This window comes from Myiozetetes cayanensis, unplaced genomic scaffold (assembly GCF_022539395.1).
Source record: "Myiozetetes cayanensis isolate MyiCay16 unplaced genomic scaffold, myiCay2020 scf6-25, whole genome shotgun sequence".
Lineage (NCBI taxonomy): Eukaryota > Metazoa > Chordata > Aves > Passeriformes > Tyrannidae > Myiozetetes > Myiozetetes cayanensis.
The window spans coordinates 20,474,046-20,499,825 of NW_026087853.1; the positions used below are offsets into that span (position 1 = coordinate 20,474,046).

Below are 25,780 nucleotides of genomic sequence, written 5' to 3' on the forward strand. Positions count from 1 at the left end.
ACAGCTCTGCAAGACACAGGGAAGCTCTACTGTATCTACAGGTGCCTGGACTTTGTACAACTCCTCTGCTGTTGCAGGTCAGCTCACAGGGATGAGTTACACCATCCAGAATTTAGTTCCATACTGCACGCTTGATATCTGACTGTACACACTTTTATCATGAATTTTTCACACTTGAGCACTTTGGAACAATGAGCAGAACAGGTAAAATGCTCTCTTTAGTTTAAAAGGCAACTCAAAGTACTACATTCAGGTCTTTTGAAACAAGCTTTGAAGTTTTCTGTCTCCTCGCAGTCACCATATGCCATTCAGATTTTAAAAAATGAAAGAAAAATTTTAAAGATCCCCCAAACAGTACCTCTCACCCAGTAACATTGCTTCCTTCTAGCTTAGTAGGGGAGTTCTGCAGAAAACACTAGTGGAAAACAAAGTATGCAAGAGAAGCTTATGCCTCAAAAAGAAAACCAAGCACTTCTGTCACCCTTGAGGTTAAGCAGATTGACACTTCTGATCAGAGTTAGATTTTTCCTCCCTCTCCTATAAACAAGTTTATTGCCTTAGAAGACATCTCCAGGAACAAACAGTATTAGCAGGAGAGGATATGCAAGCGGTGTTAAAGCAACCACTTAAATGGGATGAGCCAGAAGTACTGCACTCTGTACTCTAAATAGGGGGTGGGATTTATTCCTGTAAAATAGTTTGCTTTGGCCTGAAGCACTTGGAGGTAGCTGACCCTGGGCCCCACAACCTGCTAGAACCATTCCGTGGGCGGGAGTTTCCCTAGCAGTGCTTTGCTGATTGTCTTGGACATCCGATGGCTAAAGGATAGTCATTCTTGTAGAGCAGACTACTGGAACTGTAAGAAAGGACTGTGCTGAAAAAGGGGATGTGCAAAGGAGGAGAGGAACAACTTGAACAGGATTACAAATCCCTTCAGAAATGGGAAGGGTTTGAAACATTTACTAGCGGCAGATCAAAAGCAGAGAGAAAATGAGCAGCTGCTCAAAACTAAAAACTGCATCAAGCTCATGATCTCTACTCCCCCAGAAGCAAGGAGTAAATCACATTGGCATCAGCACTCCTCATTGATCGGTGTTTTTCCAGACAGATCCCTCCCTCAGCCTATCAACCGACCCTTTGAACTCAAGCCGATCTGAGGACACAAATTCCGCAGTTTTTTTAAGTTAGGTTTATTTAGCAATAGAAGTATGTACATGTAAGAGAATCCCCTGCAGCACGAGACATGCACAAAGCAGTGAGGGACTGAAAGTGGTGCTGCTCAATAGCCTTCCTCATCACCTGTCATCCCACTTTACTCAGCGGCAGGGCCAAGATTAGAAACAAACAGGCGAGAAATTCATCAGTCCATGTGGCAGAGTCTTCAGGCAGAGCCTCCCAGCAACCGGTATTAAAACAAGCGGGCGCCATAGCCAAATGTCTGTTTTATGCCCTCGAAGTAGTAGCGCTGCCAGCCTTGCTTTGTTCTTTCCTCCTCACTGGCAGGAATGCCCTTGCCTTCCAAGCACACCTCTGTCTCACCACCTTTGTCATGGAAGTTCAAGGTAATGGTTGCAAAGTGCCCTAGAGGAACCAAAGCAAATCTGTCAGCAGTGTGCAGTACAGTGTAGACAGCCCCAAGGAGCTGCATTTAAAAGACTCTTCAGGATCCTTCCCAGAAGATCTACTTATGACAGCTGCAGGCCTTCCCTAGAAACACAGGGAGGAGAGGGCTCCCTCTTCATGGGGTTCAAAGCAGTTGCAGCTACAGCTGAGCAAGCTGCCACTTCATCCCACCTAAGCCCTGGTCACTGCTCCAAACAGTGGCTGATGATTCAGACATGACAGTCTGGTATAGGAAGGTGGGATAACACTGGTGCAGCTCCCAGAACACCGTGTGCTCCCTGATCATGAGCCAGAATACAGTGTGGCAAACGGGGCTGGAATTCTTCCAACACAGGCAAGGGCAGTTAACACCATAGTCCATTTTTCGACTACTTACCAGCTGGCCAAGATTTAAATCTCCATTTCATAACAAGTTGCTTCTCAGGAACCTTGACAAGAGAGAGAAAGACTGAGTAGTAATTTTTTGCAAGTCTTGCAGTCTAATAGAAAACAACTGGAACTGTGTAGATATGAAGTCCTAGAGACCTCTTGAGAAACACATAAAGACAGAGGGGAAAAAGACTTTAAGTGTCCTTTTCAATTGCCTTCTAGAAAGGTAGGCCACAGTACAGCTGCAAACACCGAGACAGGGCCCCTGTGCAGAAGTCTTTAGTGGCAGTTGGGCCAAAGAGGAAAATGGTCTATCTTAAACTATCTTTAACACTCCTCCAACCCCTAATAAATAAGTAAAATCACACCAAGGCAGGGCAGATCTATGACTGGTAGGCAGATTTTCTCCCAGACTGAAATCCCATATATTAATCCATGCTATCAGGAAAGATTCAAAGGCCACAGAAGTTACAGACAACTACTGGGCACCAGGTGGAACTCCACAGTTAGCTGACAGAAGCATTGCTACAGAACCGATACCTCAAAAAGGCTGCCTCTTAACAAGATAACACCTGCACTGGTTAGTACTTACTAGGTCAACAAACTCTCCTGTGACACTGCCATCCAGCAAATGAAACTTGCCTCCTTTATCGGCCTCCAAGGTGGCTTGTGCGTGGGTGAAAGCTTGGACCATCTGAAAAGAATTCAGGAGACCTGTATTACTTGGCATTATCTGCCTACAAACTTTTTGCCTACTGCCTCCCATCCAGGTAAAAAATTTTTGGAAGAGGAGGTAAGTCACAAAACTACAGAGTATACAGAGCAGAATATGAAGAGTTGCAAGAACCCACAAGGATCATCGAGTCCACCTCTTCGGCCTGCACAGGACCATCCCCAAGAGTCACGCCATGTCCCTGAGAGTATCATCCAAACATCTCTTGAACTCTGTCAGGCCTGGTGTTGTAATCACTTCCCTGGGGTGCTCCGGTGCCCAACCACCCTCTGGGTGAAAAAGCTTTTTCTAACATTCAACCTAAACCTCCCCTGACACAACTTCAGGCCATTCCCTGGAGTCCTGTCACTGGTCACCAGAGAGAAGAGATCAGTGCCTGCCCCTCCTCTTCCCCTCAGTTTAGAGTGCAATGAGGTCTCCCCTCAGTCTCTTCTCCTCCAGCTGAACAGACCAAGTGACCTGAGCCACTCCATGTATGGTTTTCCCTTAAGGCCCATCACCATCTTTGTTGCCCTCCTCTGGATGCTCTCTAATGGCTTCATGTCTTTCTTACATTGTGGCACCCAAAACTGCACACAGTACTCAAGGTGAGGCCACAACAGTGCAGAGCAGAGCGGGACAATCCCCTCCCTCGCCCAGCTGGCGATGCTTTGCCTGATGCCCCCAGGACATGGCTGGCCCTCCTGGCTGCCCGGGCACTGCTGACTCATATTCAACTTGCCATCGACCAGGATCCCCAGGTCCCTTTCCATGGCACTGCTTTCCAGCATCTCATTCCCCAGTCTGTATGAACATCCAGGGTTGACCCACTCCAAGTGCAGAATCCGTCACTTCCCTTCTTTGAACTTCACATGGTTGGTGATTGCCCAGCCCTCCAGTTTGCTACGGTCTCTCTGCAGGGCCTTCCTGCCTTCAAGGGAGTCAACAGCTCCTCCCAGTTTTGTGTCATCTGCAAACTTGCTTAGTATCCCTTCCAGTCCTTTGTCCAAGTCATTTTTGAAGCTGTTGAAGAGCACAGTGCCCAAGATGGAGCTCTGTGGAACCCCACTAGTGACAGGTCACAGTCTGATGTCACCCCATTCACTATTACCCTCTGTGCTCAACCTGTGGGCCAGTTGCTCTCCCACTGCATGGTGTGTTTATCCAGCCGTGTGCTGGACGGTTTGTACAGAAGGATACTTTGAGAGTCAATAATGTAAGGTCTTCAACAAAAGACAGAAACCCTGCCCTGGCCAGAAAAGCAAGGTTATAGGCACTACAGCAGAATTCTGCCTGCCCAGGGAAAAGAACTCCTAGCTTTCCAATTCTATGCAGTGTTCTGAGTCACACATGGATTTACTTTGTTGATTTCTTAATGGAACCTAGTTCTAAAAAATATAATATTTTTTCTTTTTTTTTTGTTGTTTTTCTTATCAAAATAGAAGGAACAAAAGGCTAAGACAATTTTTAAATTACACAATGCTAGTCTCTCTTCCTAAACTATATAATAGTGCACAGGAGAGAGGAAGCTATCCCCAAAGTAAACTTTAATACCACCTAACCTTAAAAGGAAAAAACAAAACCAAAGCACAAGCACAGAACCATAAATCCCAAGTGAACTGGTCACATGCAATAAGGGATACACCTACGGATAGGTGCTGACAGCAGCCTGGAACCGGCTTCTGCCTGACATTAATCCCTTTGTCAGCTGTGTGAAAAGATGCATACACAAGCTTTAACCACCTGCTCTGAAGACCAACTTTCTTATTATTCCATTCTCGTGGACTGCAAGTGTCCTACAGAATGCCTTAGAAAGCTTCTTAGGAAGAACTTCCTGTATGTAAAGAACAACTCTCAGAACAAGCCAAACATTACCTCCTGAGTAACGAATACCCGGTACAGTTCCTCAGGAGATGTTAAAAAGGTGTCCTTCAGGCTGATCTTACAGGTAGGGATCTTGACTCCTATGGATTTGGACTGCGATGCAGCAGTACTGCTCTTAGCAGCCATCTAACAAAACAACAAGCAAAACACACACACATTTTTTTTCATGAAAAAAAAAATCAAAAATCAGTAAGTGGTTCGCATATCCAAGAGAAAAAACAAAGGCTTTTGATTTTTTTGTAAGGACACAATTAGATACAACCATATTCGAGTGCAAAAGGGAGATTTATCATTCTGCTTGGAAGAAACATCACGTCCTGCAAATGGAAACAGTCATGTCTGTAACAGAGATTGCCAATTCCTGAATGTATACAGCCTATACACAACAAAGGTTGCTCCCGTAAGCCCCAGTATCTAATACCATGTACCTTTCTTCACAGATCCCAAAGCATGTTTGCACAGTTTTGTTTACCTTGCGGTCTTCTGCTTTAGGAGCCACCTGAGGCGTTGTTTCCATATGTTCACCATTCACTGTGGGCAAAATCATGCCCTGGGTGAATTCTACAAAGAAAAAAATGTGCCAATGAAACCAACAAAAGATCAAGTAAACTTTTTAATTGTTCTTTGAAATACACAATCAAAAAGGGCTTCCTGGTTTCCCCCCTGCTCCTGGCTAGCATCCATGACTTGAAACAGTTTCTAGAAAAGGAAAAAGACCTCTTTTCACAAGCAATTAATTATTCTTGCCCTCACTACACTCCACCAAAGGCCCTGCCAGAATCTATCTACCCCAACAATTAGGAACTTACTTCCTCTTGGTAGCCTAGACACACCATCTTCCACATGCTGCTCTAGCATTAATGTTAGTTAGCCTTAGACTTCTGCAGCTTTTTTTCTCTCTCACTCTCTAATATAATTGCAATCACATCTCAATACTTTTGCCTTGCTGCTCTAGGAAAAGTATTTGTCTAACCAAACCAAGCTTTTCCATTTCTCTTTAGACTGGCTCTTCATTTCTCTTAACATTGTAGTAGAGAATAGTTACTTCTGGCTTCCTCTTCAATTTATCTTTTTTGACACCAGATGACAGGACTATGCAGGGAAATGCAGGGACTGTCTCACCAATGCCCTGTCCAGCAGCACTAGCATTTTTGTAACTCCATCAGAATCTTCAGACTCTTTCAGAATTACGTTTGCTTTTTCTCCAGCTCCGTCACTTCTGCCTTTACCAATTATATAACATTTTGCTCTTTTTCCTTCTCTTCATCTGTTCAAACCGACAAAGTTCCATTATACAGCAGAATTTTATCATGTGTATAACCTTGTATCCCACATACTTGGCTCCCACCTACTCTTATTTTTTACAGCCCAGAAGATCATACAGTTTTTCTGACTGACATTCTCATCTTCCACTGGGTGACTGCATCTCCCACCCTGAACACTACAACATCTGAAAAAAGCAGCGTACAGAAATTTGATCCTAGACAATCAGCAATCAGTGATGGTTGTACCCAGCATATCTAGCACATGTAGTGTAATATAGGAAAATCGATATAAAAAGCAACTGTGAGTTCTCAGCCTGTATTTGAGAGGAAACCCAAACTTAACCAAACACAGTTATTTAACTCCAACTGCTGGACTCAGATTTAACTTAAAAAAAGAAATTTGATCCAGTTGCTGAGAAAGCTCATTAAATGACACCAACAAAAGCTGCTGAGCAATTTCCAGACATCAGATATTCTAAAATCCAAGTAGCACTAGATGCCTTTACGAGTGTGGCAAAAGAGAAAATAACACAAACTGGAGAAGACATTGCTTTCCAAGGGATAAACAAACAGAAGGCCCAATTGTGCCACAGGCAGTAACCATGTCATTGGGGTAGCAAACACATTTTACTGGCTTTATTTTCTATATGGTTCAGCTTCAGCACATGAAGGACATTCTCAGTTTTAAAACATAAATTTAAAAATACTGTTTATTACTGGGTTACCACCAAACCTGTGCCACAGTGTCTAGACACAGTAGAGTTTCTTGCCAAATCCTAACAATTCCCGAAGAGACAGAAAAGTTGCTATTACTGCTCTGACACCTTCCTGTTGAGATGGCGTGAGGAACTGCTCTTGTTACCCCATCCTTTCTTTAGCTTTAGCCCATATGGGTTCCCATAACACTTCTCCCTCTCAGTTACATACCCGTTTTGAGAGTGCTGATGTAAGTTTTCATCGCATCTCTAATTTTTTTTGCACCCTCTTGCCTCATCAGGGTCTTCAAGTTAGTGTCAGGCTCATCTTTAGCAAGGCTGACAAGGATCTAAACAACAAGGACAAGTATTAACAAAGCCATACTTGCACAGTCCTTTTGTTACTCAGTTCAACATGACAGCTGATGTGTTTCAATTCAGCTAAACTTTCACAATCAGCAACGCAGTTTTATTCACCTTCTCTTCAGCTGTCTCAGCTGTGCTTACCTCAACTTCATCGATGTCATTTTCATCCGAGAGATTAGGAATCTCCACATAACCTTTGTACTTCACTCCAGTCTTTGAAGTGCCTGCAATGACAACTACGTTGTTCAGATCAACCCTTCTTACTCTGGTAATTGTAACAGCAAACTTTTATTATTATTATTTCCAAAATGAGATAAGTATCCTTATCCTTAACATTATACATGAATCTGACCTTGAAACAGGAGGGGAGCACATCACTCACCAGTCCAGGCCAGCTTGATAGCCCATTCATAGAAGAAGATAAGTTTCCCTTTTCGGTTGTTGATGGAGGCCTCTCCATCCAGTTTGCTCACTTCTGTTACCTCACAAGCCCCTTCCTCACCCTCCACCCTGACAGGCAGGAGAAGAGTTTTCAGCCGCTCCGTGGACCAGTTGGAAGCATCCCGCTCTGTCCTGCGGGAAAAGCAGACAGGGTGAGAATCTGGAACAGGCCAGCACACACCGGGACCATTCAGTGTTGCCTGGTCCTTGTCTCCCTGCCCCGCTCCAACACACACAGAGTCCTTCCCCATGGCACCCCCACACACGCACGGAGCGGAGGCCGTCGGGGGATCAGCCCGGACACCCCCGCCTCAGCACCAGCGTACAGGAAAGGGAGGGAAGGTGGCGGCCCTGCCCGGGGCCCCGCCGGGAGCACCCCTCGGCCCGGGGCCTCCCGGGCAGGCCGGGGCGCGGCCGCCCCGCTCACCAGTGCCAGTTGTTGACGTTGGTGGCATCCGCCCGCTGCTCCACGATCCAGCGCGGGTCTCCCTCCCCCCACTTGGCCATCGGGACCGGCACCGCCGCCTCAGCTCCGACCGCCCGTGGAAGCTGCTAGAACGGCCGCGCCGCCTCCCGCCTTCCGCCCGCCCAGGGCCCTTCCGGCACGCCCCCGCGGACCGACACTTGTCTTATTGGTTCCGCCTGGTGTGTTGGTTCCGCCGCGCCGCCGGCAGCTGAGGCTGCAGCTGTGGCTCCCGTCCCGTCGCGGCTCGTCCCCGCCGGAGCACAGCTTTCGGCACAGGCCCGCCGCTCTCGGCACAGGCCCGCAGCTCCCGGAGTGCCGATCCCAGCTGCCGGCCCGGACCCCGCACCGCCGCGCGCGGCCCGCTGGGAGTGGTAGTCCGGCGGCGTGGCCCGTGAGGCACGCCGGGACCAATAGCGGTGGAGCGGGGAGCGGCCGCGCCGCGGCCGGCGGGGGAACTACATGTCCCGGCGTGCCCCGCGGCGCTGCCGGCCCGCCCCGCCCCGCCGTGCGGGCGGAGGCGCAGCTGGAGCGGGAGGGGCGGCGAGGTGAGAGTGGGGCCGGGGCGGTGGGGTCGGGACTAGGGGTGGGGAGCTGGACCTGGATCGGAACCGGGAGCAGGAGCAGGACGAGGATGAGGGCGGGGGCGATGATGGCGATGCCCCCGAGGCAGCCGCTCGCTCCCTCGCTCCGCTGAGGCAGCCGCGCGGTGCCGTTGCAGATGAGCAGGGCGCGGGCGGACGAGGAGGAGTACTGGCACAGCTCCAAGTTCCGGGCTTTCACCTTCGACGATGAGGATGACGAGCTCTCGCAGGTAGGGAAGGTCCGCCCCCTGAGACACCCGCGCCGGGCAGGGCCCCGTCGCCCTCCCGGCCCAGGCCTGGCCCCGCGCACCGCTGGGGCTCCGTGCTCCATGGGCCATGGGACCGTCGCCTTCTGCCCTGTGCCGAGGGTACCAGGGGCTCCCGTCTCGCCCCTCACAGCAGCCAGTCCGAAATCTCATCAGGACTGTGGTTCCCTGCACGAAGCTGCATTTCTCGCTGGTTGAGCTGTTTGTGTCTGTATAGGGAAACCTTCGGGTTCCCAAGGTGAGGAGGGACTACTGTGTCTGCTAAACACCTCCAGGACTAAAACACCTCCTCCAGAAGAAGCAATGGAAGCTGAAGAAGCTGTATTCAAAGCTCCAAGGGATATTGATGGTAATGGGAAACAAAATGCACTCTTCAGCTCTGCTGGCCCTTATTCCAGCTCTTTTCTCCATAGCTAAAGGAATCCAAACGGGCAGTGAATAGCCTTCGGGATATCGTCGATGATGATGATGATGACCTCGAGAGGGTCAGCTGGAGTGGAGAACCTGTGGGAAGTAAGTGCAGAAGTACTGCAAGTTATCCTTGAAACAGAGAGTTTAAAATTACTACTTGAGTCATGTCACTTAGGTCAGGACTATTATTTGTTATCTAATCCTGCATATCTAATCTGATCCTAATCTCCCAGGTCAGGTTGTGAGCCTGAGTGAGCACTGGATTTACTTGAGTGGATCCACTTAAAAGACAGTGAGCAGAAGCCCAAATTAAGTAAGGAAGAGGAGTGTAGACAAGTAGAGGGAATATACCATATTTTTTCTAATATATAGCTTACAGCAGATATTTTGGAGGTTATGGTTTGATATTCATCATGCTCAGGTGGCCTGCAAGATTCTAGGTGATCATTTCCTTCACACCCCTGCCTGAAATGGCACCATTTAGAGTTTTCTGTGTTTTGACCCCACAGCACTTTAAGGAGATATCCCAAGGTTTAATGTGTATTTATAGAATTACTCTTATGCTTGAAATTTGAAAGGGAACTGTAAACATTAAGTAAGTGTGTTTCTGGTGTTGAGGGGAGTGAGCTCACAGCCCACACACCATACTGTGTGCTGCTCTTTGGAGTTCATGACCCACAGAATATGTGGCACTTACTAGCCAGTGCCAAACAATGAAAATTTACACATGGATCACCCAGAGGACCTTCAAAGACTCTGATCTTCTTGTCCTTTGCTGTAGCTCCTCCCACAGGCCATTTCTTTTCCTACCCAAGGTATTTCTACCTCTTGGGTTTTTTCTCTATCACCCTGTTTCTAAAATGTGTGTTGTGCAGTTGCATGAAAAGAAGGGGAACTGTGTCTTGAGCAATCAGGAGGAAGACACATCTTGTTGCTAGCAGCATATGTACAACTGATAGCTGTTTTGTCTCTATGGGAAGGAACACAGTCTTCCAGTGTTAGGAAAGTCTGCTCTTAAGCTTCTGCAATTTGAGGTAGGCCAAGGACTCTCTGTCTTCCTTTGTACTTTTAGAACAAGGACTATGCTTTGCCCTGTGCGATATCCTATAAATGTTGGGTGGTCTGTGCATTTTTTTACCTAAGCCATAACCAGCTGTACAACATTGCTGAAAACAGCCATTTCTGGAGGACAACTTGCAACCGCTTAACAAGCAGTATTTCATGAGGCCGGGCTTCTGCATGGATAGATGCGCCGCATCTACTTAATGCTGAGGGTCAGAGTTACCAAGATGTGCTAGTGCAGAACTGACCAGCACATACTTGGTAACATTCCTGCCATGCCATAAGATCATTCTTTACAGACTCTTTTCCTCTGTTATAAATGACCTTTGTCTGCACACAGGTATCTCCTGGTCAATCAAAGAGACAGCCTCTGGCAGCACTAGCTCACTGGAGGGCCGAGACTCCAGCCTACAGAAGGGTTCTTCCTCCTATGCTGCGTTACCCAAACAAGCTTCTTCATACTCCCTAAGCAGCCTGTTCAAAGGTGAGGATCGAGGATCATCATATACCATATGGACAAATGGGTTTTCGCTCAGAGTATCAAGGGGCATTTGTGCTGTCTTATGTAAATTGTTTTATTGCAAAACAGGGACACTCCAATCTCACCTCAGGTTGAGAGTGTATTGGTTGCTAGTCAGAAACGGGAGACTGCCTTGTGCACAAGATTGCATGCTTTTGTGGTATGGGAGCAGGCTTTGGAGATTACAGCTTCTTAAAATCCAGGTTCCATGGAACAGCAGGGTAGATCACAGCACTGTACAGCAATCCATTTGATTAGTGGAAAAGAGCAAGCTGTGAAGGGACTGGCTTGATCCATGTAGCCCTCATTTGATCTTCAGTTCTGTAGAGAAGGCATGTTGATTATCCTTTATTTGGAGCTCAGCTGGCTGCTGTTGATGTTGGTTCAGCAAACGTGTGGTAGCAGCAGTGGCAGCATAGCTGGTTACAGGGAGAACTGTGCAGCAGGCCTTGGGCAAACCTACACAGCTTGAAAGAGTTCAGCTCTGTTGTCTCACAGCAAGACAATAAAACAGCTTTTACTTTGTCTCTCTTTCTCTGGGGTGTTTTTTTATGCTCAACTTTGATAATAAAGTGGTAAAGGCATTCAAATTGCAGCCCTGGTGGATGAAGCTGTCTATGGCCTATGGAGTGCTGTGTGCTTGAGCCTCTGCTCTGCAGGTAGATGAGTGCATTCAGGCATTCTAACTTCTTAGCCTCAACACCAAGAGGGCAGATAGGGACGGGGTGTGATATGGTTTGTGATGCCACAGGAAACATCAAAGCCCTACTCTGTAAGCAGGTGAGCCCCAGCTGTGCCAGTGTAGTGTGAATCACTATACAGAGTGGCTTGTTCTATAGTGGCATAGCTGCAGCAAACTGGCTTGCAGTCTAGGCTTATGTTCCCTGTGGAAGAGATGTTGCTGGTAAAGAGACAGTCTCACATCAGTGTTTGTTTTTCTTTCAGGACGAAACAAACTTCCAAGTTTCCAGTCTCTTTCAGATGGTAAGCTTTGGATCCCTGCCTCATTTTGGGAGGGGTGCAGATTTACATAAAACAAAACATTTGCGAAAAAAGGGAAGTGTCATCTGCCTTACGGGGCAGAAAGAGAAACTGAAACATGGCCTGTCTGAAAGTTCAATCATGGAATGTTCTTTCATCAAAGAAATTAAAGAATTGGCATGATGATTTGGGGAAATTTCTTATGTACAACGGTCAGCTGGTCGCTTTAGAGCAATGTTGTGTTGCCATTTGGTGCTTACCATGAAAACCAAGAAAAGGATGGTTTTGGAAATGGATGTGAATCTGGATTTTGATGTGCTACTCAGCTGTGCCTTTCCCTCTCAGCCCTCACTGACACTGGAGTTAAAAACTATGCCCCAGAGCTGCGCAGACCGAAAGCTGAGTACAAGGTGAGCAGACTGTGCTTGTTGTATGCTGAGATCAGAGAACTTCCTGCTCCACTGGTTTCATGGGAAGTGATTAATTGGTATTTCAGACAGCAGAGGGCAATGCAGGGAACAGGACAGAAAGCTGCAAAATGCAGCCTTACAGTAACTTAGGTATTCTCTGCTTTTTCTCAGAAGCAGGGAGCTTTGCTGGGGGGTCTTGGTTACTCCTTCTCATAATTAATAGCCCAGCAGCTTTTGTGAAAAGGATTTCTAAACAGTACTTTATTTCTAAGCTGCTTTCATGCTGGGCTAGATAAACTGGCATCACGTGTGCTTTTTACATTTTTAAATTTGAAAGCTTTGAAATTTCCTTTTCATCAATCACTGGGACAACATAGAGGGAGAGTTCCAGCTGGGGAGAATGCGGAATGTTTATCTCCCATGTCGGCAGTGTTAGGTGTTGGAGAATCTAGTGGATTTTGGGACTGGGTGGATTCCTTCTGCTAGGTGTGAGATTGTAGTTCCATGTTGCTAGGTCCACCCAGTAAAAGGACTGAGCACATGTTCCCTACAGATACAGACATGCACAATAGGAACACAGCCACCTGGATGGATTAACGCAGACAGAAACCAATGCTTTTACGAACAGACGCATAGAGAAAACACTCCAGCTTGATCCTGAGTCTCTTTTCTGTCTAAGCAGGATTGAATTCCATTAGTGGAACATAGACACACTGTATTGGTCCCTCCAGCAGCTGGTCTTAGACATCTGATTTGTTTTGTAGCTAAATCCCAGATCCCAGTCTCCTCCGGTTGCTGGCACTTGGACCCTTGAGCCCCTAGGGTTCAAGGTCCCATGCCAATTCCTGGTTCTCAGACTGCTTATTCTGCTCACTGGCTGATGGATCTTGAAGTCCACTAACATTCATTCATATGAGCACATGGACTTGAACAAGTAGAGATTAGGTCAGTTGGTTAGAGCATGGTACTTTTCTGTGGGCTTTTTGGGACAGAAGGCTGAATTACAACTGCTGGCTTGAGTGCCTCACAGAGACCTAGAATCATTTATGGAGTCTGAGTTCAAGAGTGACTCAGACCACCTCCACTTCTTATCCACTGCTTTTAGGTCATAGAGTCTGCAGGCTGCAGGGGAACAATTTTGGTTATTGCAACAGTGGTAGCATATTGCCTTAAAATGGTCTTGCTACAGGCTTCGATGCCCTTGTCACATTGCACTTGTCTTACACGACTCTGTGCTGTTGTCCCTGTACTCCCTGTGCTGCTGTGGAAGGCTCACCAGCAGAAGTCTGAATCATAACGAGAAACTGACTCCTTCCTCCTCAGTTTTGGCTTTGTCTGTTTTGAATGTATTTTGTTTGTCCTTCTGAAAGCAACATGGGAGTTTTAATTTTCAAGGAGGACAACCTGATGAAATGCACTTCAGGATATGACAAAGGACCTTTCTGAGGCAACAGAAAGGCTGTATTAACGTATGAGCCTTTAGCATCCCTTCCCACCAGCATATGCAGAGTCTGAGGGCTCAGAATCTGCACCTCAACACTGTAGGGACATCCTACTAACACCTTCCCTGGAGCAGCTGAATGATAAGTTGAGAGGCTACACATCAGCCAGCACTGATGCAGCACAAGTGGAAAGCAGCTTGGAGACTGCTGACATGATCTGGCCTCTCAAGGCTTAAAGGCACTTTGTTTTTCTTGTGGCAGGATTACAGCAGTGACTGGAGCCCCAGAGATACAGTCAGGCGAATGCAGAGGGGCAAGGTAAGGACTTTCCACTCCCACCTGCTTGTAAGAGATGGAGAGTGGGTTTACACTTCTTTATGCTCCTGGCTGTTCCAGGAGCAGGGAGGGGATCTGTGTTTCTTGCAACACTTAGCAGGGATGGTGCTCTGCCTGTCTGTTGCTTTGCCAGGTGGCAGTGCTGGGATCACACTAGCTCAGGAGCAGCAGGAGACCTTCAGGGCTTTGTTGCTTTGTTTATTTGAGTTGTCCCGTCAGCGAGGCTCTGACAGGAGGTATCTATACTGCTGTGTCCCTCTTTACCCTTTCTGCTCTCTGGGGCTAGGTTTATTTTAAAAATCTGAGGGTGTGGGGCTTTATCTCCATTCTCAGTTGGTGGCAAGTGGAGGAAGGAAGACAGAATTGGTCTTGGTTACACTGGAACTGGAATCTTAGTCTCAGCTGCCTCAGTGTGCAGAGAGCACATAGGGAGGTTGTGGTTTTACTCTGCATGTGTCTCCTCAGGCTGAGAGGCCCCAGATGTGGGGTAAGAAGAAGGGAGAAAGTTACAACTCTACTTTCTGGTTTCCTCTGTGGAAAGGGCCCTGCACAGTTTTCTTCTCCTGTCAGAACTAGTGGTTTGTGGTGTACAGGAAAGTTTTGCTGTGTTACAAGGGTGTTTGTGCTGAATATACTTTGTCTGCTGTCCTAGACGGGCATTAATGAAGGCTGACTCTGCAGCTCCTTGGGACAGATTTCCAGGGATTATGCAGCATGTGGTTTCAGCTAAATGAGAATTTCTCCTCTGGTTGGGAGGGCAGTTATTCATGTTACTGAAGGGCTCACGGGAGGAGGATAGATGATACCTTGTGGGTTGGTTCAGCCTGAAGACTGTCTGATTCCCCATCTGCCTGCTTATACCTCTTCTATCTCCAGGTCTGCTCTCTAGAGAGATTTCGCTCCCTGCAGGACAAGCTGGTGCTCTTGGATGAAGCTGTGGCAGGGCATGATGGGAATGTCATTACAGCTGTGAGTCCTGTTGGGGCCGTAGAGGGCTGGGACTTCTGGATAATCCCACAGAGGGTGCTTGTGAGAATGCATTCAGTTGGCCTCCAAGTCTTGCAAGTTAAAACCAGTTACCGACAAGTGTCAAAGCTTAAGACTGGGAAGTTCCATATTACTGCTGGCTTTTCTGCCGCTTTGCAGAATTCATGTTAATTTAGGTTAATAATAAGGAACCTGATCCATCAGCCTTACAGATCTTTGGAGCAGTTTCATGAAGGTCAAAGTTTAGTCTGCTAATTGCAGCACAGAAGATTTGAGGGGCCTCACCAGTTTTTCTGGCTTCTAAAGCATCAGACAGTAAATGGGATTGTGTCAGAGCTTCCCTCATCCAGGATATTTAATCCCTTGGATCTCACATGGAAAAGTTTTTCTTTGTAAATTTTGGTCCCACTTACCTAAGCTCCAAAGTAGGAGCTTAGGCAGGCATCTAGGCAGCTGTAGCCCTGGCTCACTGTTTGTCCTGAATCTAGTGGGTACCAGAATTCAGTTCAGTGCTGTAAGAGCTTCCCCAAGCCTTGACCAGTCTGCTGTATGTTTGTTTGTCTGTCTGTCTTAATTCTGAGCTGCCTGTCTGTGCTCACAGGTCCTGATATTCCTGAAACGGACACTACGGAGAGGTGCGTGTGACTGAGGCTGGGGTTTCTATAGTGTGTTTCAGTTAAGGGCAGAGGAGCTAATTCTTTCACTGGGTGCAAGTCACAAAGAGAGCAGCTGGGGTATTGCTGTGTTTTACTGAGCAAGAAATACTTGCAATGAGTGTAATGTGGGAGGGGTGACAGTGATGCCCACAAAGACCCCAGAAAGGAGCTTTAAGCATTGGTAAGTGGTGGTGATGGGGTGAATGAAAATCTGTAGAGGTAGCACATAGATGTGAATTCAGCTGGTAGCCCAATGAATGGGCTCCTATGCTCTAGCCTCCAAGATTGTGACTTAAAATGGGATAGGGTTGTTGAATCCTGCCAATGACTTGCAACTCCAGGCACCGTGCCTCATCCCCTCTGGCTTGGTAGTGCTAACTTACTTTATCCACCTGTACATAATCTCTCTCCCTTGCAGAGATCTTGTTTCGGGAGCTGGAGGTGCGGCAGGTGGCATTGTGTCACCTGATCCATTTCCTCAGAGAGACGGGTGAGCAGAAGTTGCTTCTGGATCTGCTCAGGTGAGGCTCTTGACCTGTCCTGTGGTAGGGCTGAGCACACTGCTTGGAACCTGCCTCCAAGTTAATGCTTGATCATTCCCTTTTGCAGGTTCCTAGACAGGACTGAGGAAGTTGCTGTGAGTATTCCCAGGAGCATAAGCTCCTTTAGTGAAGAGGGAGTGTAGTGGGCAGGGAGAGGCTGGCTGCAGGGTGTCTGGTAGTCAAGTGAGAGCTTTCCATCCCCATTTTGCCCTCTGGAATCCTGTATCTCCCAAATCCTTGAGAACAGACTGCTTCTTTACCCTCTCTCTCCAGTTGTCCCAGTACCGGGAGCACTTGAACATCCAGGATGTAGAAAAAAGGAGGGAATTTCTGAAAGGCTGCATTGGGTAAGAAGAAATGCCAGAGGGTGGGAGGGATGTGGGTGCTTCACAGAAGGTGATAGTAAAGAAAATTAGACTCTGTCCCAGTGCCACAGCTTATGTGGTTTGAGAGCTGATGTTGGTTTTGCCTCAGTGGGAGTGCCGTGTTGCAGGCACAATGTAGACCAAAGAGGAGGCATTTGTGGTGATCTCTAGTCCAGCACCTTTTGCTGCTTACTTGGGGGCAGAGATGCTTCAAAGGACTTTCTGATCATTGACCCCTGAGGTTGTGCAAGGTGGAAGTTTGGGTGCCTGAGCGCTTGAGGAAGTGTGTAGCATCCACTTCAGGTTGTTCTGTGAGAGGTGCCACATGTTTCTTTCTCTGGAGCCTGTCTAGGAGGGAGCCAGTTGGAGGGGGCACTGTGACTGGAACTTGAGAGTACCTACTAGCCACTCAGGCTGGGGAGAATGGGAGCTATTCCGTACATCTCTGTCTGTGGGGAGCTTGTTTGGTAGAGAAGAGCATTCTTCTAAGTGCACTTGGAAGTGGAGGATGCTGTACTTGTTAAGAGCTGGTGACAGTGTCTCCCTCCTTCATGTTCTGGCCAGGCTGCCGTTCTCAGCTGAGGATACCTCCCATGTCCAAGACCATTACACTCTGTTGGAGCGACAGATCATCATTGAGGTATCAAATCTTCCCTGCTGGTCAGGGGATGGCTGGGATTACCTGTGAGATCTCTTTCTGTCCCCAACTTACATCACTTGGATCTAACCAGCCTGCCCTGGCTAGTGTAGTTTTCACTGCTCTCCAAGCTACATGTGAAATACCAGATCTGAGACTTCATAGCATGTTGAGGCTGTGCTTGCACATTACCATCACAACACTCTCCCCAGGCCACTATCCCACAGCTAAACAGGCAGTTCCCCTGGCTCATGTTCCCCATCTGTCTTCCCGATTCTGCAGGCTAATGATCGGCACTTGGAGATGTCTGGGCAGTCAGAGATATTTCGGAAATATCCTCGCAAGGCTTCAATTCTCAACATGCCACTAGTGACCACCCTCTTCTATTCCTGTTTCTACCACTACACAGAGGCTGAGGTGAGGATGATGTGGGAGAAGACAAGGGTTACATCTCATCCCTGTAGCCCTCAAGATGTGGGGCGGTCAAGCTGGAGCATGTTAAGGAAATAAAGGGAGACATCCCTCAGAGAGACCTTGTCTGGGACCAGTTTTGAGTTATGTTTTGTGCTCTGAGACATTCAGCCTGGAATAGCTTGTCAGGGAGTTGCCTTCTAGAAACCACTGTCTTTTACATCCTACTCCAAGGAGCCAGAGTTGGCCCTAAATCCCATTAGGCTTAGGTGGGCAGTACTGGTCTTGGAAGTGCTGGAGTTACACCAGTTGAGGATGTAGGGAAACCAAACCGGTGGGAGAGAGCTAGTTGCTCTCTTCTGCCAACTGGCTTCCCTGTGGCACTGATATAAGCAAAAAGCAGTAAAATCTTGGGGAGGTTCACCCTGTGCAAGGCCTTACAACAGGTGTCTGAACCTCTCCCATGGCTTGTCCTGCTGAGTTTGCACTAACTTGTCTGCTTTCTCTAGGGAACGTTCAGCAGCCCCACCAACCTGAAGAAAACATTTAAGGTGCGTGAGTCTCCCTCTGTTGTGGCAGCAGTAGCTGAAAACATGCACAGGCAAATTGTATGCAGTAAGGGGGCTCAGTAGGAGGAATCTGAAGGGCTCAACACTGAGATATGGAGGGGGGCATGGCATCCTTGTTGAGCAGGGCCCTTCTGGAGCCTAGAAAGGTAAGTGGGAGCCATGTGGAGACTTTCAATGGAAGCACCCTGTCTGTAGCAGCACTTGCAAATCCCCACTTCATACTCCCTACAATGCTGGCTGTGGCCTCGGTCAGTATCTTGCTGTTTTGCTTGGCTGTTGATGTGGGTCCTGACAGGGCTGGGGCAGATGCCATTCATGTCCAACCTGCATAGGCTTTCTGAGCTGTGCTGGTGCTCTGACTGCAGCTTTCTGCCTTGCAGATTCCTGATAAGCAGTATGTGCTGACTGCCCTGGCTGCCCGTGCCAAACTGCGAGCCTGGAATGATGTGGATGCCCTCCTCACCACCAAGGTGAGCTGCAGAAAGCTTTGCTGGGGACCCAGTTCCAAGTACTGGTATCTGCTACTGATAGCTGGCTTTTTCTGGAGTTACTGGGCAGAGTGGTTTTATTTTAGCAGGGCCTAGCACCTCTTCTGCAGAGTGTTGAAATACCTTTCTCCTTTCTCTCTGTAAGACGCCTTTGCTGGGCCTAGCTTGGCTGCAGCAACAAGGCTGGAGAAGGGCCCTTGAGCTCCGTTACCAAAGGATTTGCAGGCAGCCTGTGCTCAGCCCCTGCATGAAGGGCTCTGCCAAGCATACATGTCTCAGTTTAAATGAGACACAGGTGTTTTGCTGAGGATGAGTTATGAGGAAGACCCAAACTCCTCCCTCTAAGCAATTGTAAATCTGAAATTAGGAGGCTCCAATTGAGGGAAAAAAAAAAGTGTGGATAAGGAAAAATAATAGCCTTTTATTAAAAGATATATGTAGATTGGCAGAAGCAATGAAAGAAAACAAGTAAAACAACCAAACAATACTCCTATACCCACAAATAATCCCCTTCAAAATAAACCAATAAAGAAAGAAAAAGGTAAACAGTTCAGTTTGCACCCTTTGGTGCAATTCTAACCACAGTCAGCAGGGGGCACTGTTGGATCACTGGTCGTTGCCACGTTGGAGACACCCTCCTGGGTGTACTGGAGAAACCAAAAATGCATTTCCCTTCCCCACACTGGGAAAGGGGAGAGAGAGGAGGGAGAGAAAAAAAAGAACAAAAAAAAAAAAGTCCTTCCCAACAGGAACTCACTCTGTTCTGCTGGCTGAATTGTGCAGTATAGTTTTTCCCTCTCCCTTTGTGCACAAGAACTGCTGCCAAGAAAGAAACAAACGGGAATGGAGAAGGGAAAACCTCCCAAAACAGTTCCTCTCCAATGAAAATCCAAGCAGAATCCACAGCTGACAGCCAGGCTGAGAACAAAAAGCACTCTGAGCTCGTTCCAGCTCCAGCAGCCAACCTGAACTCCTCCCCCCTGTTCCCCAGGAGACAAGAGGAAAAAAAGTAAAAAGAAACTCCTCCCCCCTCCCCAAAGACAAGGTTCTGAGGGCCATCAGCTAGGAATGTGGCCTTACCAGCAACTTCTTTTGTGTTACTTAACTCCCCATTCAACATTCCCTCCACACAGGGGGCAGGGGGGGGGAGGAAAAAATTCCTGCTTAGTTTCTAAGAACCAGCGAAACCATGACAGTGCATTTGGTGGCTGGTACAGTATGTTGCTGGCACTAGGAAAAAAGCATTTTCTTGTGGTTGGAGGAATTGCCCTTCTAGTTTAACATAGGTATGGTTCTTTTTTCAGAACTGGCTGGGCTACACCAAGAAGAAGGCACCTATTGGCTTCCACCGGGTTGTGGAGATGTTGCAGAGGAACAATGCTCCTGTGCAGGTAAACAAGGAAGCACTGCTTATGTCCTCTTGCCCTTTGTTAGGATTTGGTGTTTTAATAATTCCCTAAGTGAGCTGCTTCCTAGTTTGGAGTGGGAGAACAGTTTGCCAAGCTGCTGGCTCTGCCGGGTGGGCACAGCACTTGGCTGAGCAACCCATGCATCAACAGGAAGTGTGGGTGATAGTGAGGGCTGGGTCCTAAGTCTGACTGCAAGTGTGAACTCTCTCCCTTTGTGCATTGCCACCTTTCTTTGCTACATCAAATTTTCTCTTGCCTAATCTGGCTGGCAATGGTTAACCTGATCCATAGAAGGAGGTAGCCTAAGACTCTGAGCTTTGTCAGCAAAGCTTTACTGCCTCTGGGGTCCTGAACAGTCTTTTCCAGGTCACTTGTTCCCTTAGGAAGGACAGGGTCAAGTCTGTGTGACCAGCAACCTTGAAAGGTTTTGGGACTAAGGTGAGAGAACAAGGCAAGAGGTACCTGCAGAAGGGAGCTGAGACATTTTTCCATCTGGGGCAGGTGCTGCAGGAGTACGTGCGCCTGGTGGAGGATGTGGAGACCCGGTTGAACCTTGCTACCAAATACAAGTGCCATGATGTTGTCATTGAGGTAGGCGCCTGCTGTGTGTGTGAAGAGATGGGATATGAGCCTGCTTTTTCTCTCTTAGCTTTTCTGTGCTCTGCCACATGCCATTGCTGTCATGTGCCTGGTGAGGTTTCTTGATCCCTGTGGCCTGGGAAAAGTGAAAAAGTTCCCAGTGGAAGTCCAGTGAGCCAAGAGAGTGACTCCTAGTATTTGTGTTATGAAATTGTTCTGTGTTGGGAACTTGATGGGGGATTGTAGAGTTGCCCTGCTCATCTGCAGGGCACCAACTGTGGAAGTGTCCACTCAGCTGGGTGTTGGTTTTGCTGTTTATCTAGACCTACAGGGATCTAAAGGATCGTATCCAACTGACAGCATATAAGTGCAAGGTGGAGCGGGGCTCTGCAGAAGAAGAGAAGATAAACAGTATTCTTAACAACATGGTAAGAAGTGTTTACATTTTCTTCCAAAGACTCTCATCAGAAATAGACATAGATAAGGTGTAAGGGCATGGTTGTCCTACATACTTTCTGTTCCTGCTGGGAAGCTAATCTTATGTTTGGGGTTGCATTCAGCATAGGAATAAATAGTTATACTATTGGAAAGTGCACCCTCTGGTCATAGCTGTCCTTGTCAGGGTTTGGGAGTCACTAACTTGGCCCCTAAGGGATCTGTGTTCAGCATTGCTGTTAGTCATGTCTTGTTCTCTCTTTTAGCAAATCCGGTGGAAGAACTGAGCACCTGTGAAGGAGCCTGTTTGGCCATTGCCTTGTCAGTGAAAGTGGAAACTGCAAAACCCAGTCCAGTGCCAGCAGAGCAGCTCTGTTTCTAATCATTGCATGATCAGCGTTTGTCAGTGATAGTGGGTGCCTGTGGCTTGAGGAACAGTGGCATTCAGGCTGGTTGAAGGCAGCTACTCATACGTAGCCATCGAAATCATGGTACTGATCCATCAGGGATGATTCTTTTTGGAATCTAATTGTCTTTGACTTGGCTGTAAGCCAGGCATCACTTTTGTTTATGGAGGGAAGTTGCTAGGCACAGCAAGGTTAATGTTTGCTCTGGGTGGTGCCTGGGCTTATTCTTGCAAGAGGAACAGTCAGTCACACTTGTGAGTCTTTCCACTAGACAGTGCTGCCCAGTCCCTGTAACACTCAAGCTGGCTTGGGCATCACCAATCATGGCTGTGGCTGGAGTAAAGCCTACTGGACCTAGTTCTCCTTGTGTCCAAGTGTTGGGGGAAAAGATCAGCTGCACCTTAAAACTTTTTTTTTTTTTTTTTGACTTGTTCTGGCTCATCCTTGGAAAAGAGGTGTGTTAACTCCTGCAGAGAGCCAGGACAGCAGTCTCTGCCAGTATTCTACCACTGGCACTTGGAAGATCCCTTTACTAGGGAAAGACAGGCACCTAGTGTGGAGCTGGTTAGAGTCCTATTGGATGGAGAGCAATCAAGGACCCCTCTCAGTTGACATAAACCTGCTGGCACCAGCAGCTCTTTTCTCTGAGAGTGTTATGCCAGGAAGGATTGAACTGCACTTTCTCAGAAACACAACTTCTCAGGCAACTGCTGGCTTCATCCTTCAAGACCTCACTTTAACTCCTTAAATAAAGCTGTTTCTTTCTCCTTGGGCTGTTTGTTTCCTTCCCTGACTAAGCACATTGTTACCCTTATGTGCTAATCCTAAGCAATTTATCACACCTCCCACAAAGTGAATATGGAGGGTGTTTTCTCATTCTGAAAAGCACAGTGCATGTCACCATGGAGTGGCTTTGCTTTCAGCACTACCTTATTTCACACTTTTAATGCCATCAGCACAGATGAAATAATTTTAATGTTGTAGGAGAGTTTGCTGCTGCAGGGGGTAAAACAAACACAAGGGTAGGTTTGGATTCCAGCTTCCCCGCTGCACTGCACCCTCTCATTTTTTTCTTTTGGTATATGTTTTTTTCCTTACAGAGTCAGTTGGGTTGGAAAGGACCTCTTGATCATCTAGTCCAGTCCTGCTTTAGCAAGGTCACCTGGAACAGGCAGACCAGGACTGCATCTCTTTGGGTTTTCAGTATCGCAGCTGGAGACAACTCAGCTTCTTTGGGAAACCTGTTCCTGAATTTGGCCACATTCACAGTAAAAAGGTGGTTATGTGTCTTCAGATGGACTGAAGTCACATTTCGGTTTGTGTGCCTTGTTGTCACGGGTCACCACTGAAAAGCATCTGAGTCCCTTCCTTCCCTCTCATCAGATATTTAGACACATTGATAAGATTCCCCCTGAGGCTTCTCCAGGTTCAGCAGCCCTAGCTCTTGGCCTCTCCTCGTATGAGAGATCCTCCAATTCTGTAGTCATTTTAGTGGACCTTTGCTGGACTCTGTCCAGTATCTCCATGTCTCTTCTGTACAGAGAAGCCCAGAACTTGTCATGGCACTCTGGATTTAGAAAGCAAGGATTACCTTCCTTAACCTGCTGGCAACATTCACCCTAAGACAACCCAGAATGTTGTAGATTAGGCTGAGGATTGCCACCATGCTCTCACAATGCTCCAGTCCAGGACATTGCCTGGTTGTAGGAGTTGGAATGGCGTCACTGGTTGGGATTTATGTCAGGGAACAACAGGAGAAGCTGAATATAGCCTTGTAGGCATCTGATGAAGCTATAAATTTTCACATCTGTATTCTCCGAGCATGAAGTGCTCCTGATGCTGAGCTGAGCTCTGTGCCCCAGTTCCACGTTTCCACCAGGTGTCCTGAGAGCCTGGGTAAGTGCTCCCCAGCCTGGGCCTGGAAGTGGGACTGCACTTATACAAAATTTTAGGTGCACTTTTCTCATAGCATTTCCAGCAGAACCCACTGTCTACCAAACATCAATTTAGTTGTTTGCTTTTTTTTACCAGTCCCAGGTGAGGTCGGTGGACACGTTAACCCTGTCCTTTGAATGCTGGCTATTTTAATTTTGTCCACTCCACTCCTGTGGCTTTTCAAAATTCTCCTTGTCATTTACTAAGAACTTGGTCAGTGACTGAGTCTCCAGGTTGTTAAATATTCACCTAGCAGAAACCATCTCCCCCACGGGGTGGCAGCGCTGAAACAGCGATATCGCTCTCCTTGTTTCATAGCTGCAGGGTGAGTTGTAACAGACAAGCTTCTCCATGGGCTATGGAGGCCCAGCCAGGAGAGGAGAGCGGCCTGCCAGCACTGCAACTGCTTCCACACACACTGTCAACTGTCCCACAAACTCTTAGATAAAAAAAGACAAGTGGGAAGAATGGGCCTCCAGGGAGATGCTTGGAATAAAATCTTTCTAATCGTTTCAGGGCAGATAGGAAACAGGGATTATTAAATAGCTTTTTATAGATCTTGAAAACTAGCTAGATCCCAAGGCTTGGCTGTTTCAGCTTTAATTCAGCCCGCATGAACCAGGCCAGGAAGCTGAGCTCTGTGCATGCTTATGCCTGGCAGAGAGGTTGCCTGTTTTGTGTCATTCTGCTGCTACCCTTTGCCATGTAGGAACAGTGATAGGCAGCCACCAGAATCCCTCTGTGCCACTTTGGGCAGGCAGACAGCGGTCCCAATCTGGGAGCAGTGGTTTGTGTTTCACCTGCATGTGACAGAGCACAGGTAATCATGCTTCCAGTGCCCAGAAGTGCTGGTTGGTCACCTCTGCTCTCTCTGTGAGCTCTTGAGTCCCCTTCTCCTTGCTTATCTCAGCAGACCTGTAGAAGCAGAGGCTCACATGCTTTTACAACAATGCTCAGCTGGTGTCCTGGGTGGACACTGCATTCCTCTGCTGCCTCCTGTCTGCCTGCTCTGTCATTTGTCCTGTCATCCAGGAATCCCGCATTGTGTACAGCTTTGACATCTCCATCCCTCTCCTCAGGAACTTCATTGGTAATTGACATTCTATTTTATTCATCTTTCAAGGAAAATAAAAATCAATGCCAAATAGCTGGTGGCCATTTTCTACGCAGCCCTGAACAGCAGCACGTGGCAGAAACCGCCTCACCAGAAGGCAATGAAACTACTCAGTGACCTCAGTTTTCCTGAATGCTACTCCATCTGGGCAGAGCAGAAAACTTCTTGTCCAAGTTTGCATACAAGAGTTTTGTCAGCAAAGGTTTTGCTTCTTCGATGACTCGAGAGGAAAAAGCAAACGGTTGAATGCTGAGGTACTGCTTGTCCAGGCTTCCTCTTAGCTCTGAAACTCGCCTCATCCCACAGCTAAAACATGGGCTGTCTTGTTGGGTTGGAAGGTGCTGAGCTCTGTGTTGCCCTTAGGACCACATACCTGCCAGGGAAGATTGCCCTAGATGATGTATTAGTGATAAAAGACCTGGACTGAGTTATTTTGTCCCTGGTTCCTGTTTGGTTACTTATCAGGGTTGTCTGAAGCCAATGAGCAGGACTGGGGCACTGGATGAAGAAAAAAAAATTCCTATGGGAATATCTAGAGAGGACAGTTCTTAAAGGTAATGAACTTATGGCAGTTCATGAACTAGGATGTTTAGATAGGGGAACACTGCTTGCGGGAATGGACTCCTGCTTCTGCAGGATTGCTCTAGAGCCATTAGGCTGAGTTTTGCTCCACTTGGCAGAGTAATGCCTGGAACATTTTATATTCAAGTCTTTGAGTCTGACTGTTTCTCAAAGGCCCAAGGAAGAGTCTAGTAGTCAGACATTGAAGAAAACCATTATTTGTCACCTTATTAGCAAGGTGCTTTGGACTGTGGTTGCCCGCAAATGTTTTTATTTGTTTTCTCTTCCCAGAACCTTCCCCTGGTTTGACTTGACAGCTGTACCAATGAGTAAGTCTCTCTTTAGCCAGCTGCTAAAATAGAGCTTGTCCAGTGCTATGCCATGCCTGGTGCTTTACTATACCAAGCATCCTCTGGAGACTGGTCTACAAAGCAGTGTGGGTAATCAGCACTAATCAGCTGTAGTGGAGCCTGGTGTGATACTGGATGATAAGTCTTCATGCTCCACAGCTGCTTCCAACATTTTCTCAGAAATTCCAGAGGAAACTGCTGAGTATGATTCTAAATTCTAATAAACCATAATGAAGCCCATGCAGAATGCTTTGCTGAGATCTCATCACAGGGATATCTCATCTCATGGGACTAAGGGGTACGAGAACCAGCACTGTTCATTCTCAGACTTTTTAAACTATTCCAGCTAACAACCCTATGTACACATTTTCTTCTACGTTTCACTCTGTAGGCTCTTCAACAAACCCACCTACCCCTGGCTGCCTGAGCTTTTCTTTTCTTTTCTCTCCATTTGTGTATTACGTAGTCTTCTTGGCCTATGAACTGCTTTGGTTTCACTGTGTTT

General features: G+C 47.4%; 3 protein-coding genes across 5 annotated transcripts; 2 read left to right on the plus strand and 1 right to left on the minus strand.

Moving 5' to 3' along the window:
• Window positions 1–949: 949 nt before the first annotated feature.
• Window positions 950–7,949, minus strand: AHSA1 (activator of HSP90 ATPase activity 1). The gene is made up of 9 exons (XM_050336544.1): window positions 7,783–7,949; window positions 7,297–7,487; window positions 7,056–7,138; window positions 6,781–6,898; window positions 5,061–5,149; window positions 4,580–4,714; window positions 2,585–2,686; window positions 2,000–2,051; window positions 950–1,581 (listed from the first exon to the last, which is right to left on the minus strand). Exons 1-9 carry the CDS (start codon window positions 7,860–7,862, stop codon window positions 1,409–1,411), a joined length of 1,023 nt encoding a protein of 340 aa, XP_050192501.1. The 5' UTR covers window positions 7,863–7,949; the 3' UTR covers window positions 950–1,408.
• A 361-nt stretch (window positions 7,950–8,310) lies between these two features.
• Window positions 8,311–24,514, plus strand: VIPAS39 (VPS33B interacting protein, apical-basolateral polarity regulator, spe-39 homolog). 3 transcript variants are annotated; one of them, XR_007631548.1, is made up of 22 exons: window positions 8,311–8,366; window positions 8,540–8,632; window positions 9,082–9,181; window positions 10,482–10,625; window positions 11,607–11,645; window positions 11,988–12,052; window positions 13,756–13,812; window positions 14,707–14,799; window positions 15,419–15,452; window positions 15,892–15,994; window positions 16,083–16,110; window positions 16,289–16,362; window positions 16,945–17,020; window positions 17,300–17,434; window positions 17,938–17,979; window positions 18,378–18,467; window positions 19,790–19,876; window positions 20,396–20,485; window positions 20,797–20,901; window positions 21,175–21,399; window positions 22,416–22,591; window positions 24,374–24,514. XR_007631548.1 is itself a non-coding variant. In XM_050336541.1 (20 exons), exons 2-20 carry the CDS (start codon window positions 8,540–8,542, stop codon window positions 21,193–21,195), a joined length of 1,476 nt encoding a protein of 491 aa, XP_050192498.1. In that variant the 5' UTR covers window positions 8,311–8,366; the 3' UTR covers window positions 21,196–22,082. The 3 variants fall into 3 exon arrangements, 1 of the variants encoding a protein (XP_050192498.1); XR_007631549.1 differs by lacking the exon at window positions 24,374–24,514 and having other exon boundaries at window positions 22,416–22,610; XM_050336541.1 differs by lacking the exons at window positions 22,416–22,591; window positions 24,374–24,514 and having other exon boundaries at window positions 21,175–22,082.
• Window positions 23,864–25,496, plus strand: NOXRED1 (NADP dependent oxidoreductase domain containing 1). Its single transcript, XM_050335652.1, is given in 5 exon segments — window positions 23,864–23,890; window positions 24,172–24,340; window positions 24,379–24,534; window positions 24,537–24,605; window positions 25,048–25,496. Coding segments are annotated over 5 exon segments (870 nt in total).
• The last annotated feature ends 284 nt before the right edge of the window (window positions 25,497–25,780 follow it).

Excerpts from the sequence above, each read along its gene's own strand:
- AHSA1 (XM_050336544.1), bottom strand. The coding sequence starts at position 7,862 with ATGGCCAAGTGGGGGGAGGGAGACCCGCGCTGGATCGTGGAGCAGCGG. Across the intron at positions 2,687-4,579 it reads GGGTATTCGTTACTCAGGAG|ATGGTCCAAGCTTTCACCCA; the intron begins GTAATGTTTGGC and ends AATTCTTTTCAG. Across the intron at positions 1,582-1,999 it reads ATTTAAATCTTGGCCAGCTG|GGCACTTTGCAACCATTACC; the intron begins GTAAGTAGTCGA and ends TGGTTCCTCTAG.
- VIPAS39 (XM_050336541.1), top strand. The coding sequence starts at position 8,540 with ATGAGCAGGGCGCGGGCGGACGAGGAGGAGTACTGGCACAGCTCCAAG. Across the intron at positions 16,111-16,288 it reads ACAGGACTGAGGAAGTTGCT|TTGTCCCAGTACCGGGAGCA; the intron begins GTGAGTATTCCC and ends CTCTCTCTCCAG. Across the intron at positions 18,468-19,789 it reads ATGCCCTCCTCACCACCAAG|AACTGGCTGGGCTACACCAA; the intron begins GTGAGCTGCAGA and ends TTCTTTTTTCAG.